The 14266-nt window shown below is 41.7% G+C and overlaps 1 protein-coding gene and 1 long non-coding RNA gene across 7 annotated transcripts in view; one reads left to right on the top strand and one right to left on the bottom strand.

The window, feature by feature from the left end:
• LOC129173077 (ras/Rap GTPase-activating protein SynGAP-like) overlaps nt 1–14120 on the top strand; it is a 35184-nt gene extending 21064 nt beyond the window's left edge. For 4 of the 5 annotated variants that reach the window (XM_054763579.1, XM_054763581.1, XM_054763578.1 and 1 more), the window contains 8 exons: nt 1013–1203; nt 1983–2187; nt 2702–3274; nt 4364–4864; nt 5014–5160; nt 5769–5980; nt 8358–8430; nt 10697–14120. In XM_054763579.1, the coding sequence (XP_054619554.1) occupies nt 1013–1203; nt 1983–2187; nt 2702–3274; nt 4364–4864; nt 5014–5160; nt 5769–5980; nt 8358–8430; nt 10697–10735 (1941 nt within the window). In that variant the 3' untranslated portion in view covers nt 10736–14120. The remainder of the gene's footprint in view (nt 1–1012; nt 1204–1982; nt 2188–2701; nt 3275–4363; nt 4865–5013; nt 5161–5768; nt 5981–8357; nt 8431–10696) is intronic. The other variant, XM_054763580.1, reaches the window with a different exon arrangement.
• Nucleotides 164–13273, bottom strand: LOC129173079 (uncharacterized). Of its 2 annotated transcripts, none has more exons than XR_008567156.1 (3): nt 12206–13273; nt 8497–8868; nt 164–6044 (listed from the first exon to the last, which is right to left on the bottom strand). It is a non-coding gene; the product is annotated as an uncharacterized LOC129173079 (long non-coding RNA). The 2 variants fall into 2 exon arrangements; XR_008567157.1 differs by lacking the exon at nt 12206–13273 and adding an exon at nt 10639–11512.
• Nucleotides 14121–14266: the final 146 nt, after the last annotated feature.

The following is a 14266-nucleotide window of genomic DNA, read 5'->3' as shown; positions in this document are numbered from 1 at the left end:
GTTGACAAAAATTTGAGACCCAAAGGGGTACAGTAATTTCTATGAAAAATCAGTCCGTTTATGTTGACGGCTGTTGTAGTATTGTCATCTTTGTCACATTACGGTTGCTGCTGTCGAAAGCTTGACCCCCGGTATGCAGAGACGAGGCAATGGCGTGCTAAAATAAGGAATCTTTAATGAAACAGGTGCAAGTATTCACAAAAAGACGGGAGCAAAACCAAAAGAGACAGAGGGGAAAACACTCTGTATTAACAGGTAGGTAAATCTAGGTAACAGCTCAGAGAGGAATATCAACAATATCAACAATGAACCAGCGCCGCACATTCGACGGCGCTGGCCTTTTAACCGCCACAAATGTTAATTGACCGCAGCTGCGCGGCCACCAGGCGTGAAGCGGCTGCCTCTTCCTCCCCGGAGAAGGCACAGCCCGCCAAAATACGAGCGCAGGACAGGAGACGCTCGCTCCTGTCCTGCAGAACGTCACAATCTTTTTCATTATTGCACGTATTTTTGCAAAACAAACAAAGGGTTGGAGTGGCAGTAGGACAGGAACTGCCACTTATCTTGGAAGCTTCAACATAGGACCAAACGTCCTTTCTTATTTTCCAGTAGGATTCTCAGCCATTCTTTCATTCACCTTTCAGCAACTAACAAAATGTTGCACAAATAGAGGAGAACAATGTCACCAAACTGCCGTAGGTTTAAAAATCCTTGATTATTGCCAATTCTACTTATGTATCAGTCAAAAGTCAAGCAAATATGCAAGCAATTTTCAGTTTATGTTGAAAACTGCTTATGTCGAGAGTTAGCCAATCCGAGGGATGTCAGGCTCCACTGTCCATATTTTCTGTTCACTTCATACATTGTATGGCTAAGACTGGCAGCATCTTTTTGTATTACTCACAAAGATGCTCAATTTGACCATAACAGCGACCCCCAAGAAAAGGTTGCGAAAACCCATTAAAGCGCACAACAATCTTCACTGCCGTCACATTTCCAACCTCTGCTGCAGGACGCTATTCTCAAACTAGGGCCATTGCCTCGACTGCTGAATGACATCAGCGTGGCCCTGAGGAACCCTCAGCTGCACACCACCACCAATCACCAGCCCGAGCGGCCCAAGGACAGACTCTTCTCTCGGCCCACATTCAATCGCCTCATGTCTTCTGACTTCCAGAGCCTGATGATGCGCGACTTAAACAGGTAAGGTTTCCCCTCCTCCTCATCACGTGTAAAAATAGATTATTATGTCCTCGGGGAGGCTGCGCCGTGACGGATAATTCTAATGGAAACGCGGGCTGACACTGCAGCGTCACATGGGTGTAATTAACAGTAGTATGCACATCAAGACCAAGAATACTCACAGAATGGGGATTCAGTGGCTCAAATCACAATGCCAGCTTATTTCTGAGCCCCGCTAATGTTACCTAATTTATCTCTGAAGGCTTTGTAAGTATTTGATCAATTGGTAATTGCCAGCACCATCTGTTCCCACACCCTCTTACTCAAACCTCCTTTCTCCACCTCATACTTTCTTTCAGCACTCTGCCATTATCAAGAGACATTCACTCTCGCCTTACAGCCAACATTTTAGATGAGAACTCTTAACGTAAGAGCAATAACAGCTGTAATAGCGATGCCGCCTCCCCACCCCCCCGCACTCATCTTCATAAAGCATTCTAGTGGCGTTTGTGTATGACAACACTGGTGGGGAATCACTGAAAGTAGGGTACATAAAATACCCCTGCTAATTTTTATAGTACTAGAATGCCCAATGTACACAATTTTATTTAAAAATGTGGATTGTAAATCAGCAGACGTTTTTGGATTCTGGCAGTCTGTAGCGCTTAATCATTTGAGCTCCTAACCCCAATAAAATCATTTAAAAATGCTAACTCTTTGGCATCATCTCCTGCACCACACAAGCGGAGAAAGGACAGGAACTTTGTATTCACCACTTAACAGTTGTGTCATGTCTCCAGTTCGATAGACATCTCCCGCTTGCCGTCGCCCGCCACTGGCATGTCAGCCGTAGAGTCCCTCTCATCCAACCTCAACATGAGGCGTCAGGCAGAACGAGACCTTCGCTCATCCAGGGAAGTGTTCTACGTCACACGGCCACCACTGGCCCGATCCAGCCCGGCATACTGCACAAGCAGCTCTGACATCACCGAACCTGACCCAAAGGTAAGGCCTTTAAATGAATGTGTGAATACTTATTGATATATATTTTAATGATGATATTCAAAGATGTGTGGTGAGGTTCATGTCTGACTCCTTGAGATTTCATGTACGCCCCCTTCATACAGAGGGTACAGCGGAGTACTGTCTGCATCATCTTATGACGTTTCTCTGCAGTTTATTGCATGATTTACAAGAATCACACTTCCATTAAAGACATTACACTGGCTGTAGAAAGTCTTGGTGTACAATAAATCTTTCTGCAAACATCAAAATGGCGACTCAATGAAAAACAGAAACGGCAAAGAACCACACAGCCCAGTTTGTGAAGGATTGTTCATTCAGAGATGAAGTGCGACTCATCACTGCTTCACTTCTGGTTTCTGCCCTGTATGTGATCGGGAAATGTGCAAATTCTGCATTTTTTTAAAAATACAAAGCATTGAATATTTTAAAAATAGTAATATTTTACTGCGTACACGTCACTGATGATATTGTTCTCTGTTGTTCTTGGACTCAGGTACACAGTGTTAACAAGAGTGTGTCCATGATGGACCTTCAAGACTCACGCATGAACAGCATTTCCAACCTGAACTCTGTGGGAGACATGCTCACCTCCTCCCAGGCCTCCATTGCCGGCCTGGGCCACAGCTTCGGCAACCTGGGCGGCCCTCTTCGCATGAGTGGGCACCTTCCCAGTGGCTCGGCAGGGTCCGGCTTGAGGCTGAGCCAGATGGGCCACATTGGCGGTCCCACTGAATCCATCTCCCAGCAGCAGCAACAGGCGGCAGCCGCCATGCACTACCCCCTGTCTTTCCAGAACCCTCTCTTCCATCTGGCGGCCCAGAACTCACCGGCGCAGCCTCCTCCCCCACCGCTCCTCCTTGCCCCGGAGCCAGAGAATGGCCACCACGACTATGTGCCGGCGTTCGGCAACAACGCTTTCTCCCGCAGCGAGGACTTGTCGGCCCTGCGCTCTCAGAACAGCCTGGTGCAGCCCAGCATCGTCCACTCACACAGCTACAGTGACGACTTCAGCCGGCAGAACCAGAACAATGACTTTGTCTGGCATCAGCTGTCACTGCAGGTGCAGGTAGGAATCGCTTCACTTTGAATATGCATGCACAAACTAAAGTGGTTGTTAGTTTCAGACATGAAATACTGTATATTCATTCTGGTACATCTGCACATTAATGGGATCTAGTGTGAAAATTGTGCCTCACTCAAGATAATAATACATTCCATTTTTGATAAACAGTAAATCCATTATGATCCAGACTAAATATTATGTTTATTAAAGACTATGATTTGATTGACACGTTTGAACATGTTTACTATCGTGGTTTGTAGTGAGTACCGTTAATATGATTACCTTATTATACTATGCGGTTGTACACCTCTGCAAACAAGAAGCCCAATAACAACTGTCAAATTAATACCTCTCCAACAATGCCAGTCAAAACTGAGCATTATTCATGTTGTATCTAGTGTTGGAACTCATTAGAATGTGTAGGCGCACACTAGAGAATGAAGTTTATGCATTGCCAGCTTGCCAGCTGCTGTACATGCTGTACTTTCAGGAATAAATGTAAGAGTAGAAATTCTTCTTGACCTCCATCCTTCTGTGCTAGCATCTGTAGTCTTACCTCCTAGCTACTGAAGCTCTTAATCTTAAGCATATGAAGCAAATATACTGTATAGCTTGTGAGATTCCTACTCTTATTCTGGCTAGTCATTCGCAGGATGTAAATTGCAGTGGTTCTAATGCTAACGCCATGTACTGTACTGTTGTCCTGAGCTATTTCTGGCCTTCCGCGTGGGCTGTGATGGAACAAACATCTCCAGCGTCTTTTTTTTTTTTTTTTTTTTTAACACAGTCGGCGCTATGACGATTTTTCTTGATTAATTAATTAATTATTGGCTATGTGTTGGCCTTTTTTATTTGACCACATTTAGCCATTACACCTACACAAAGTTATATTGGAAGAAAAGGTACAGTTGGTCCCTCTTCTGGGAAGACTTTGGGGTGTGGGGGTGTGTGGGATTTTTTTTAGGTCAAAAGTCAGGGTTTGACTTGGTTCTGAGGGGGTCAGATGACGTCAGACTTCCAGCCTTCTTTGGTTAAACCACCAGGGAACACTGAAAGGGAGCTTGTCATCTTTCTGAATTCCTCTGTCCTCAGGAGTCCCTCCAGCAGCAGCACATGATGGGTGTCACATCTCAGACAGGCACTGGCACAGGTACACCCGCCTCCTTGGCCACGCCCCCTACCACTGTTCACCCCGCGCGCCAGTCCTCCATTGCGTCCCAACTTCTCAAGTCACAGCGCTCCATCAACACTCCAGCCACCGCCACGCCTCCAAAGGCCCGACCCCAGAGCAGGAACCTCCTCCTGGACTCCTCCGACACCAACTTCAGTGGCAGTCAGCCAAAACAACGACAGCAGTCGCAACAGCAGCAGCAACAACCGCAACAACAACCACAACCGCAACAACAGGAGACACAGATGCCTGTGACGGACAGTCCGGCTCCTGGTTTGCCTTTCCAGACGGGCTCCGCCAAGGAGAACCATGTCCCGTCCACGGCCGCCGAGGAGTCGACAGATACGCCCACAAAAAGCAACAAAAAGTCTCAGCAGCTGCAGCCTCCACAGCAGCATCTGCTCAAGCCGGTTGTCAATAAGGTCAGTCCATATTTCACCTTGTTGAGAATTGTACACATTAACCACTGCCAAGACCAGACAATCCTTGGTTCTGGTTCTAGTTTTTGGACAAGCTTGCTAACAAGACGTAAAAATATAACCTCCAAAACAGAATTTTTGTGTTGTTTCAGGGTTCTCAGTCCAACTTGAATGAACGGACCGTGGCCTGGGTGTCCAATATGCCACATCTCTCTGCCGACATTGAGAGCCTGCGCCCCGACCGTGAGGGTCAACTCAAGGAGTACTCCAAAAGCATGGATGAATCCCGCTTGGAGAGGGTCAGCAAACTTACTGTCCTCTGCCTTATATAGTGTATACGTGGAAAGCAGTGGCGGGCAGTGCATTTGGTACCTGGGCCTTCAGTCCGGACTTAAGCGACCCAATCCACCTCGTATACCACCACGTCACAATTATACAAACCTTCAAAAATATCCAAAAAAGCAATATAACAATGCGTGGCATTACAGAACGCATTACAAACGTGGCATCACAGCGCTGCGCTGTTCATGTGGTGATGCATTCAAGCGCAATAGTAACTGTCTGTGAGGGAATTGGCTTTCAGACCTCAACCAATCACAGGATGCTGACTGCTGACATAACTGTGGGCCCTGGGTAGATTACATTGACACAGCAACACACATAGTAGCTGAAATCTGATTGGACTAAAAAACCTAACATACACGTACACAACTGGAAGCAGTGCAACCAAGCGACACTCTACAAAATGAAGATAATAGACTGCTGGGAATAAATTAACACCATTTTAAATTAAATGTAGGTAAGTCCTTCTGATAGTGTTTAGACCAGCAGAGAAAGCCTTGCTGGCACTGACTGCACACCACACTAATGTTTTCCATTCATAATCCAGAGCGGCTTCCCTCCGCAGGTAAAGGAGTACGAGGAGGAGATCCACTCCTTGAAGGAGCGTCTGAAAATGTCTCATCGCAAGCTGGAGGAGTACGAGCAGCGGCTTCTGTCGCAGGAGCAGCAGACAAGCAAGATCCTGCAGCAGTATCAGTGCCGCCTGGAGGACAGCGAGCGGCGCCTCAAGCAGCAGCAGTTGGAGAAGGATTCTCAAATCAAAGGCATCATCAACAGGTGACGGTTGAGCTCAACGGGAAAAATGTCCACTGACACCTTTTTTTTTCTTCTGGCGTCAATCCTAACACACAAAAGAAATTTGTTGGTGTTTGTGAGCATGTCAGCACCGGGTGTTGAAGGACATATGTGTGTCTAACAACACAAGACCATATGAAAGAAGAGATTCATTGTGAAAAAGTAGGATGAATCACAAAGAAACCCTGATATAGTTACAAGTGCTGTAATAGAAAAACTAACCTATTCCTGACTTTTAATGTATAGTCAAACATTTTGGGACATTTTGACAAATTCACAACATCACCACCTAACCTAGCTTAGCACACCATTAAGCATACCGAGTAACAGCTCTGTATGATTTAACATCATAAAATGCTCTGCTAAGTATCCAAAGTACAGTATTCTTAAATAAAATGCACTTATCGTAAGCGATAAATAAGATAGCTCAGCATATACAGTACTGTAAAAGAGCAATATCAACTATGACGGATCATACATTCACCGGACGCAACTTTAGGTACACCTACATTCATGATATCCAATACAAGAAGCAGTCGTAGTTTTTACATTTAACTTCAGTGGTTTATGTTAAAAATGTACACAAAAATTTTGCTTTGCATACATTTTCCAGTTTGTGTACAATATGGCGTGCATCTTGTTGAGCGAGTCCAACTGTGTTCATAACGTTGCTTATTTTTTTTAAATCACAAAACGTCCCTGTTAGCATTGCGTTAGCATGGAAACCGAAAAAGGAAGTCATTGTCGCCCAGCTCCGTTACCCATCGAAGATGTCATCAGCGGTTGACTGTAATTCTTTGCTAACCAACAGGGTTACGGCAAAAGTCTCTGCTTTTCTTATTGATCACGGCTGTAAAATAACCCACAATGGAGCCAAAGGAAGTTGCAAGTACAGTAGACGCCCCTACAACGTAAATAATCCGTTCCGAGAACCTTTTTGTTATAGGGTTTTTATGTTATACGAAGCGTAAAATACATGTAAATAGCCTAATCCGTTCCAAGATCTTCCCAAACTCACCTCTTTGGCACTTCAAAATGTTCAAAGTCCACCAAATATGGTGGGAAAATATAAGAAAACGTTAGCATAAACATAGTAGAGTAACATTCCAATATAAAATAAGGTAATAAATAAGATTACTGTAAATGAATAAAACCGAAAAACAAAAACAATCCTACCGTTCACGAGATGTCTTGATCAGGAGCGCAAGTGGAGGCAGGAAGGAGGAGGAGGGCTAGCCTGAGTCGAAACACGACTCAGAGAGTCTAAGAGTCAGCTGGTCTCACAGACAAACGCACACGTGCTACACGATAATGCTGTGTGCCAAATTTTAATTTGTAACTTAACTTAATTGTTTAAGTTAGTTTCAGGGGGACTACGAAGAGGAAGGAGTTTGAAGGGAGAAACCTGTCTCTCACACAAACTTACATACCTGCTGTATAAGTCAGCCAATGAGATGAGAGTGGAGGTGGTGCCCCGAAAATCAGCCAATGAGAGCGTGATGCGTCAGAAGGCGTCACCAAGTGCTAACCTGAACTTGCACCGACTTGAGGCATTAATAAAGTTGATTGAAAAAAAAAAAACTTGCACTGACTTGACGCTTTATGTTATATGGAATTTCTTCTGTAATACGAAGCAAAAATTTTACAGAAATTCTTTATGTTCAGTGGAATTTATGTAAAAGGAGGTTTATGTTATGCGAGGTACTACTGTACCAGCATTTTGACAAAGAAGGTGAGACCAACTATTGAATTCACGAAAACAACTCATAGCAAAACACCAAGGTAGTTTCTGTGTGGATCTCTGTATTAAATGTTTATCCCTTTCCTTCGTCATTTATATGCATTTCAAATTGTATTTTGCATATACAGTAAAACTATAATTGAACAACTATTAAAAAGTTTAGTGTTAACATTTTTGGGTGTCCGGAACGTATTAATTGGATTTCCATTATTTCTTATGGGAAAAATGTATTTGGCTAGAGCACGATTCAGTTTGAGTTGGACATTCTGGAATGGATTAATGACGCTAACTGAGGTTCCACTGTATCTACTGCCATCACACACACATAAAACTACAAAGTGACATCTCCTCTCCATACTTAGAATTATGTGTCATACAGCTCTTGTATTGGATCTCATTACTTTGTGCAAGTGTGCCTAATAAAACCGCTGGTGAGCATACATTCATTCTGGAAAGCATATTACTGGAGTGGATTGTACAAACAAAACACAGCATGCCAAGACTTTAATATCATCAAAAGGCCACACGAAGACATACATACCTAAACTCAACCTGAAAAAACAGCGGCTTCGTCATTTTATTTTTGTCAAGCGTTTGTTTCTATTTCCCTGTTGTCAGACTCATGGCTGTGGAAGATGAGCTGAGAGGGGGTGCCATTCCTGATATTAAGCCTCGAATCCTCACAGACCAGGTTTGTGCCTGAGTCTACATATATATATATATATATATATATATATATATAATTTATTTCTCTTACCATCGCCACTTGCTCAAAAGCACTGCATCATTCTCCACGTCACATTTGCCAGTCAGTGCAGGACACACTCCACCTTTTCCCATCTATCAAAACCACATGTCACATCCTCAATAGGAGCTGGATGCTTTGTGCACAGAGGCTAATTCAGTGTGTTGTTTTCTTTGAAGGAATATCAAGCCCTCAGCACCGACACTGTATATTATGTCTTGCAGTATACATTATTTGTTGCACAGAGTGACTCATCAGTGCCGCCAGCCTGCAAGGCCGCCGTGTCTTGACTCTTTGGCAGCAGTGACAGCTCACATCCTTTTGGGTTGAGTGTCGAGATATTCCTTCAAGAGGGGGAGAGTCCTGTTCATCTGTTGGTGTCAACTGTTTTCAAAGGGGAAAGAAATCAATAAATGAAGTGATATTTCAACATTTTGGCATCTACGTGCTTCTCTTGCTAAGAATCCCACGGGAACATTGGCGTGACTTATGTCCATGACGCAAGGTCGGACACAATCACAGACCTGCCAAGCTTGAAGAAATTTATGAGCCATGACGCGCAAATGGCCCCTGGACAGTTTTGGACTTGGCACAGTTGCATTATTTTCCCTGATGATAATTTGCTCAAGTTCTGAATACAGTCGTCCCTGGTTTATCGCAGTTAATTGCTTCCAGACCCAGACCCCAGACCCAAAGTAGGATTTAATATTAATAAATGTAATATTTTTGTAGTTAGAACATAGAAAACCTGTTCATGACTTTTTAAATATGTTTTACCATTATTTCACATCGACATGAAATAACTCCCATATAGCCACATTTACACTTCTATTACAGGGGCGGATCTAGCTTTTTTGAAAAGGCGGGGTGTGGAAATGCGCTGGAAATGGAGCGGGGGGTCTGGGGGCCCTTCCCCACAAAAATGTTTAAAATTAGACCTCATTTCCTGCAATCTGGTGATATCTGAGGCCAATTTTATGTCCTTAATTTCAAGAGTTTGTTGTTATTTTTATCTTTGGAATACATCATTTACGCCAAAAGATTCTATTTATAAAATTACCCGTACTAGGAGAAACCCATTTTAGCTCAATTTCCTGAAATATTTTCTAATTTGAAGCAGCTGTAAATTCCGAGGATTTGAGTATAATTTTATGTCACTGGGGATCGCTTTTCTGGTTCATTTTCATTGAGAATAGTCAGTTTTCCTTATAGTCATGATGCCAGAACCTTTGTTTTGTACCTCCACCTGAATAGCCATGTACAGCACACATTCAATGTCCAATGTAAATGATCAGCCTGACAGTGGCTTCAGGAATAGCATGCGTCTCGCTTGCATTCTGGCATATGCGTCCACCACGCGCCCAGAATTCAGAACATGTACCTTCACTGGGACTGGGTGACTGGAATCCAGGATGGTTTATCATTTTATTACCTTTTATTGTGGCAAACAAAATCGTGGGTACCTCAAAACTGGGGGGGACATCCCCAGACTCCCCTCTAAATCCGGGCCTGTATTATTCTTTGGTCATGCGCAGGCTACGGGATCACTGTAGGGACACAAGAGATGGCCACGGCTGCATAGCATACTAGCGAGCTAACTAGTTAACCTCTAATATATTTATTCTAAACTTAAGAAAGGGTTTCAAATGGAGTGGGGAAGAAAGACAAAGAAAGAAGCCAAAAATTTACCACTTACACACAGAATAGGAGGAGAACTTTTTTTTCACTCTATCAGGTCGAACACACCATAGCTGACTACACTACTGTACATGCAGTGTGATGGTAATGTGATGTACTGTCATGTCTCATCAATGTTTTGTGTCATTACTGATGCCTAGTGGCCAGTATACTACATATAACATGTATTTCAACATTGACTAATAATGGGTCATAGTCAACGATGCAGTGATCATTTATTAAATAATTACAGTTTGAAAAATAAAGCAATAAAGTGAGGGTGCGATATTTGAACTGCGATGTAGCGAGGGACGGCTGTAAGACCATAACATGTTAGTGTGTTTTAATGGTGCTGGCAAGATTCCTGTCTTGCATCTTTATGCTAAACACACCAGGTATATTGAGTGGTGTCAATATTTTCCTCTACATCAGCTGTTCTTTCCCAAAATGTTGATTTATCGCTCTAAACACAGCCACCTTAGCGATGCCGCATGGTGAGCAGCGATTTCATTCCTTTCCTCTCCTTTCATTCCAGTCTATCAGCCAGGTCTATGGCGGCCTCCCAGGATCCTGACTGCCACTTCGAAAGCGACTTGGATCCGTGATGGTCATACAAGTGTGAGCAGACGCCCACTCTGTCTCCACGAGAACATCTACGGTACCACACAAGGATACTTGTCGCTACAAAAACTTTCAAAAGAACTTGACAATCACGTTACGACGGAGACCAATATGTACCAAGAATCACAAGTTGAAGGTAAACCAATGCCTCATTAGGAGTTTCCTTAGCTAAAAGTATTAAAAAAGGACATTTGGAGATTTTTGCTGCCACAATGCAACACTTCTCTCTTCAGGGGCTGCTGACAAAATGTAGAAAAAGCACAAAGTCCGCCCTGAACGTGAATAGGCAGAATGTCCTATTCAAATGCAGTCTTTTAGTTACATATCATCATCGGTGGGCCTGATTTTGCTTTTTTTGAATCTTTTTAATCACATAATCATTCTTTCTAAACAAATGATAGCTACTTATACTCAGTTTAGCTATACTCAATTTCAAGCCTTTCCCTCTTTATTATAATGCATTTCAATTATGTAAAACAGCAAAAAAATAAATGAATCACTACAAAGTACAGGTATGTAAATAAATCCTGTAAATCCTGTGCTAAACATCCGCAGCTTGTCCAATTAGGACAATTCAAGCTGTTTCATGAGCTCTACTCACACCAGACTATAAAGCAGGGGTGTCCAAACATTTTCCACTAAGAAATCATAGGACGTTTTGACATTTTTAATTTTCTTAACAGGTTAATCCAACATAGATATGCTAAGATAAAACATCCTGCATCTCAGGTTTGTGTTAAAGGTGACAAAACCTGTTAGTAGTAGTATTAACAACTACAACTTTTAACCGCATGCTGAAAAATCAAACAATGCTTGGGGCCACTTTGAAAGATTTTAATTTTGGAACAAGGCTAAAAAAGACAAAGCTTTGTGTTTTTCGCACTTATCATTCTCAACATTGCAGTTTTCCTCTTTACATTGTGCCTTTTTGCTCTATTTTGCCCCATTTTTACTGTTTTGTTTTTCATTGAATTTATTGCTACAATGTGACGCATGCCAATAACAAAACGAGCTGCAAATGGCCCAGGGGCCATTTGCACATGTTGGAACATGTCCACATGTTGGACATCCTTGTCCTAAAATGACTCCAAAAATGTGGGTAGCAGTGATTGAAATATCACTTTATGTAAATTGACTCTACTTTACAGCCTGCATCTCAGCTTTGTGCTATTGGTGACAAAGCATATTTACTGTTGTTGTTTTTTTTTTTTGGTAGTTTTCTTGTGTCATATTTTTAGAATGTGCCACAGGCCAAGAAAAGACAAGCTGCGGACCGCAGATGGCCCCAGGCCGTTGGACACCCCTGCTGTAAAGCGTCCTTTTTAACAGTTTAAAAATGACTACTCTAAATCATCTATCTTTATGGAGGTGCAATAAAAATAAGTTATCCTGTCCTTTATATTCTAAACAGGGTCATTCCTACCTGGTTCCTGGATCTTAGCATCCACTTCAGCTTCAACCAACTGCAACAAAAACAATATATTAACAGTCCATCATGTCCAGCATTTTTCATATTTTTTTCCCAACGGGGTGTAAAAGACTGTCCCTGTAAGTTAAGTGATGAAAACTGTGATGTGAACAAAGCAGTACAGTATATCATAGCAAGTCATCTGTTGTGTTACTGATGTGCGATGGTTCTGCATGTGCTTTTTAAAAATGCTAAGATGAGTAAGTCACATATTATTCTGTTGTACCAAAAAAAACAAACATTTTCTTTAACCAAACTGCACATTTTAACTCTTGGCATCGATGCGGCGTGAAAGAAGTAGGAAGGACAAGTATTGTGGAGAACAAGATGGCGTCCAGGTGCAGGACTAACACTGCCAAATATATAATACCAACGCCAGGTGTAACATTTGTATATTACATGTCTATTTGTAGTTAGGTGATGAACTAATGCTGTGTTGGTTAATGCGTATGTATGCGTCATTTATATTACCATGGCTGATATCATTCACTTAAACCTCTTGCCTTTAAAAAAAGAATAAAAAAACTTTTGCTTTCAACTATACAAAAAGTTTTATTTGAAATGTACAGCATTAATGTTTAAACCCACTTGCCAATTTATTAGGCACACCTAGATAAAACTAATATTGTACGGTGGAATGCAACAGAGTCATTTATAATCAAAGCTAATAAAGCGACAAGTGTTTATTTATTCTTCTATGTAAAACGTATTGTAATAATAATCAATGAGTAGGCCATCAGGCATGAACTTGTAAACAGATTCTCTACTGTACATTATTATTATTAAGTCATCAGAGTCTATAGTGCAATGATGGGACAAGGCCTGACCAACACCGGGTTGCAATATCAATTATATTCTTTTCAAATATATGTTGATTTCATTAGCTTTTTAATGTTTTTATAATTGGCCAAGTTGTACTCAATAATGTGGGAAAAACCTTATAGAAAGAGTATATTAACCCCATGCATTCTTGAAGTTAAAGGGAAATTGTACACTATTTTAAAAACGTTTTGGCCACAAATTTGGCTTCAACGTTGCTGTGCTATCAATTTATCCTTATTTTCCTGTTTTTTTCTTTCCAGTATCGTATTTCAGTTCCATTACCATCACATAAGTATGAGATGAACAGTATTTATCAGACTCTCAGGTGTTTGAGGAACACAGAGATAACCTTTAAATTGTTTTTCGGTGTCAGAAGCACAAAATATATGGAAGGAAATTGAGCCGAAGAGCTAAACACTTTTTAAAACAGTGCTGTGTGCTATACAAACCCCACCTCCTCTATATGAATGATAGAATTTGCACCTTGCCTTGTACTATTAAATGAAAGAAATGAGGTAATTTTTTTGTTCAGAATAACACAAATGATGACAGACCTCATCGATTACGTATAATATCTTGTATATTTTGAATACTACTATCAATCGACAGTGCAACATATATTTACGTTTCTATAATGGATGTATAGAGTTTTAGAATAAAACATACTATTTTTTTTCTTGGCAGCTATTATCTGCACAATTGACTTCCTGTGCCACACGAAGGATCTAATAGAATTTGACTGACTTGATTTTGGCTGAGTGGATGTAATCATTTATTGACATTTAGTTTTGAAACAAGCCATGCCCCATTGAGAAGCCATATCCTACACTCCCCTGATGTTGTGTGGTGGATGTTCAATGTGGATTTTTTTCTTTGATTTAATAATGCTATATTTACTGTAGGTATGACTGCGTTTGTAATTCTGATAATCTGTGTATGTGGATTGATATGATTTGTTATGTTTAAATTGAAGGAATGTAATCTTTTTTTCAGGTGATTTTTCTGGGTGATTTCAATAAAGTAATACATTTAAAGATAAATAAGCTTTTGTCACTGCATCAAGCATCAAGTCATGTTAAAATGCAGGGAGCAGGGACCCATGTAGTCTCTTCAGGCTGTGCCCGACCGGGCCCCATAGGTACAGGCCCGGCCCTCGCCATCGTGCCCCACCTCTGGGATTAGAACGTCATAAAC

The sequence above is a fragment of the Dunckerocampus dactyliophorus genome, chromosome 20 (genome assembly GCF_027744805.1).
Source record: "Dunckerocampus dactyliophorus isolate RoL2022-P2 chromosome 20, RoL_Ddac_1.1, whole genome shotgun sequence".
NCBI lineage: Eukaryota > Metazoa > Chordata > Actinopteri > Syngnathiformes > Syngnathidae > Dunckerocampus > Dunckerocampus dactyliophorus.
This window is presented reverse-complemented; position numbering and strand designations above follow the sequence as displayed.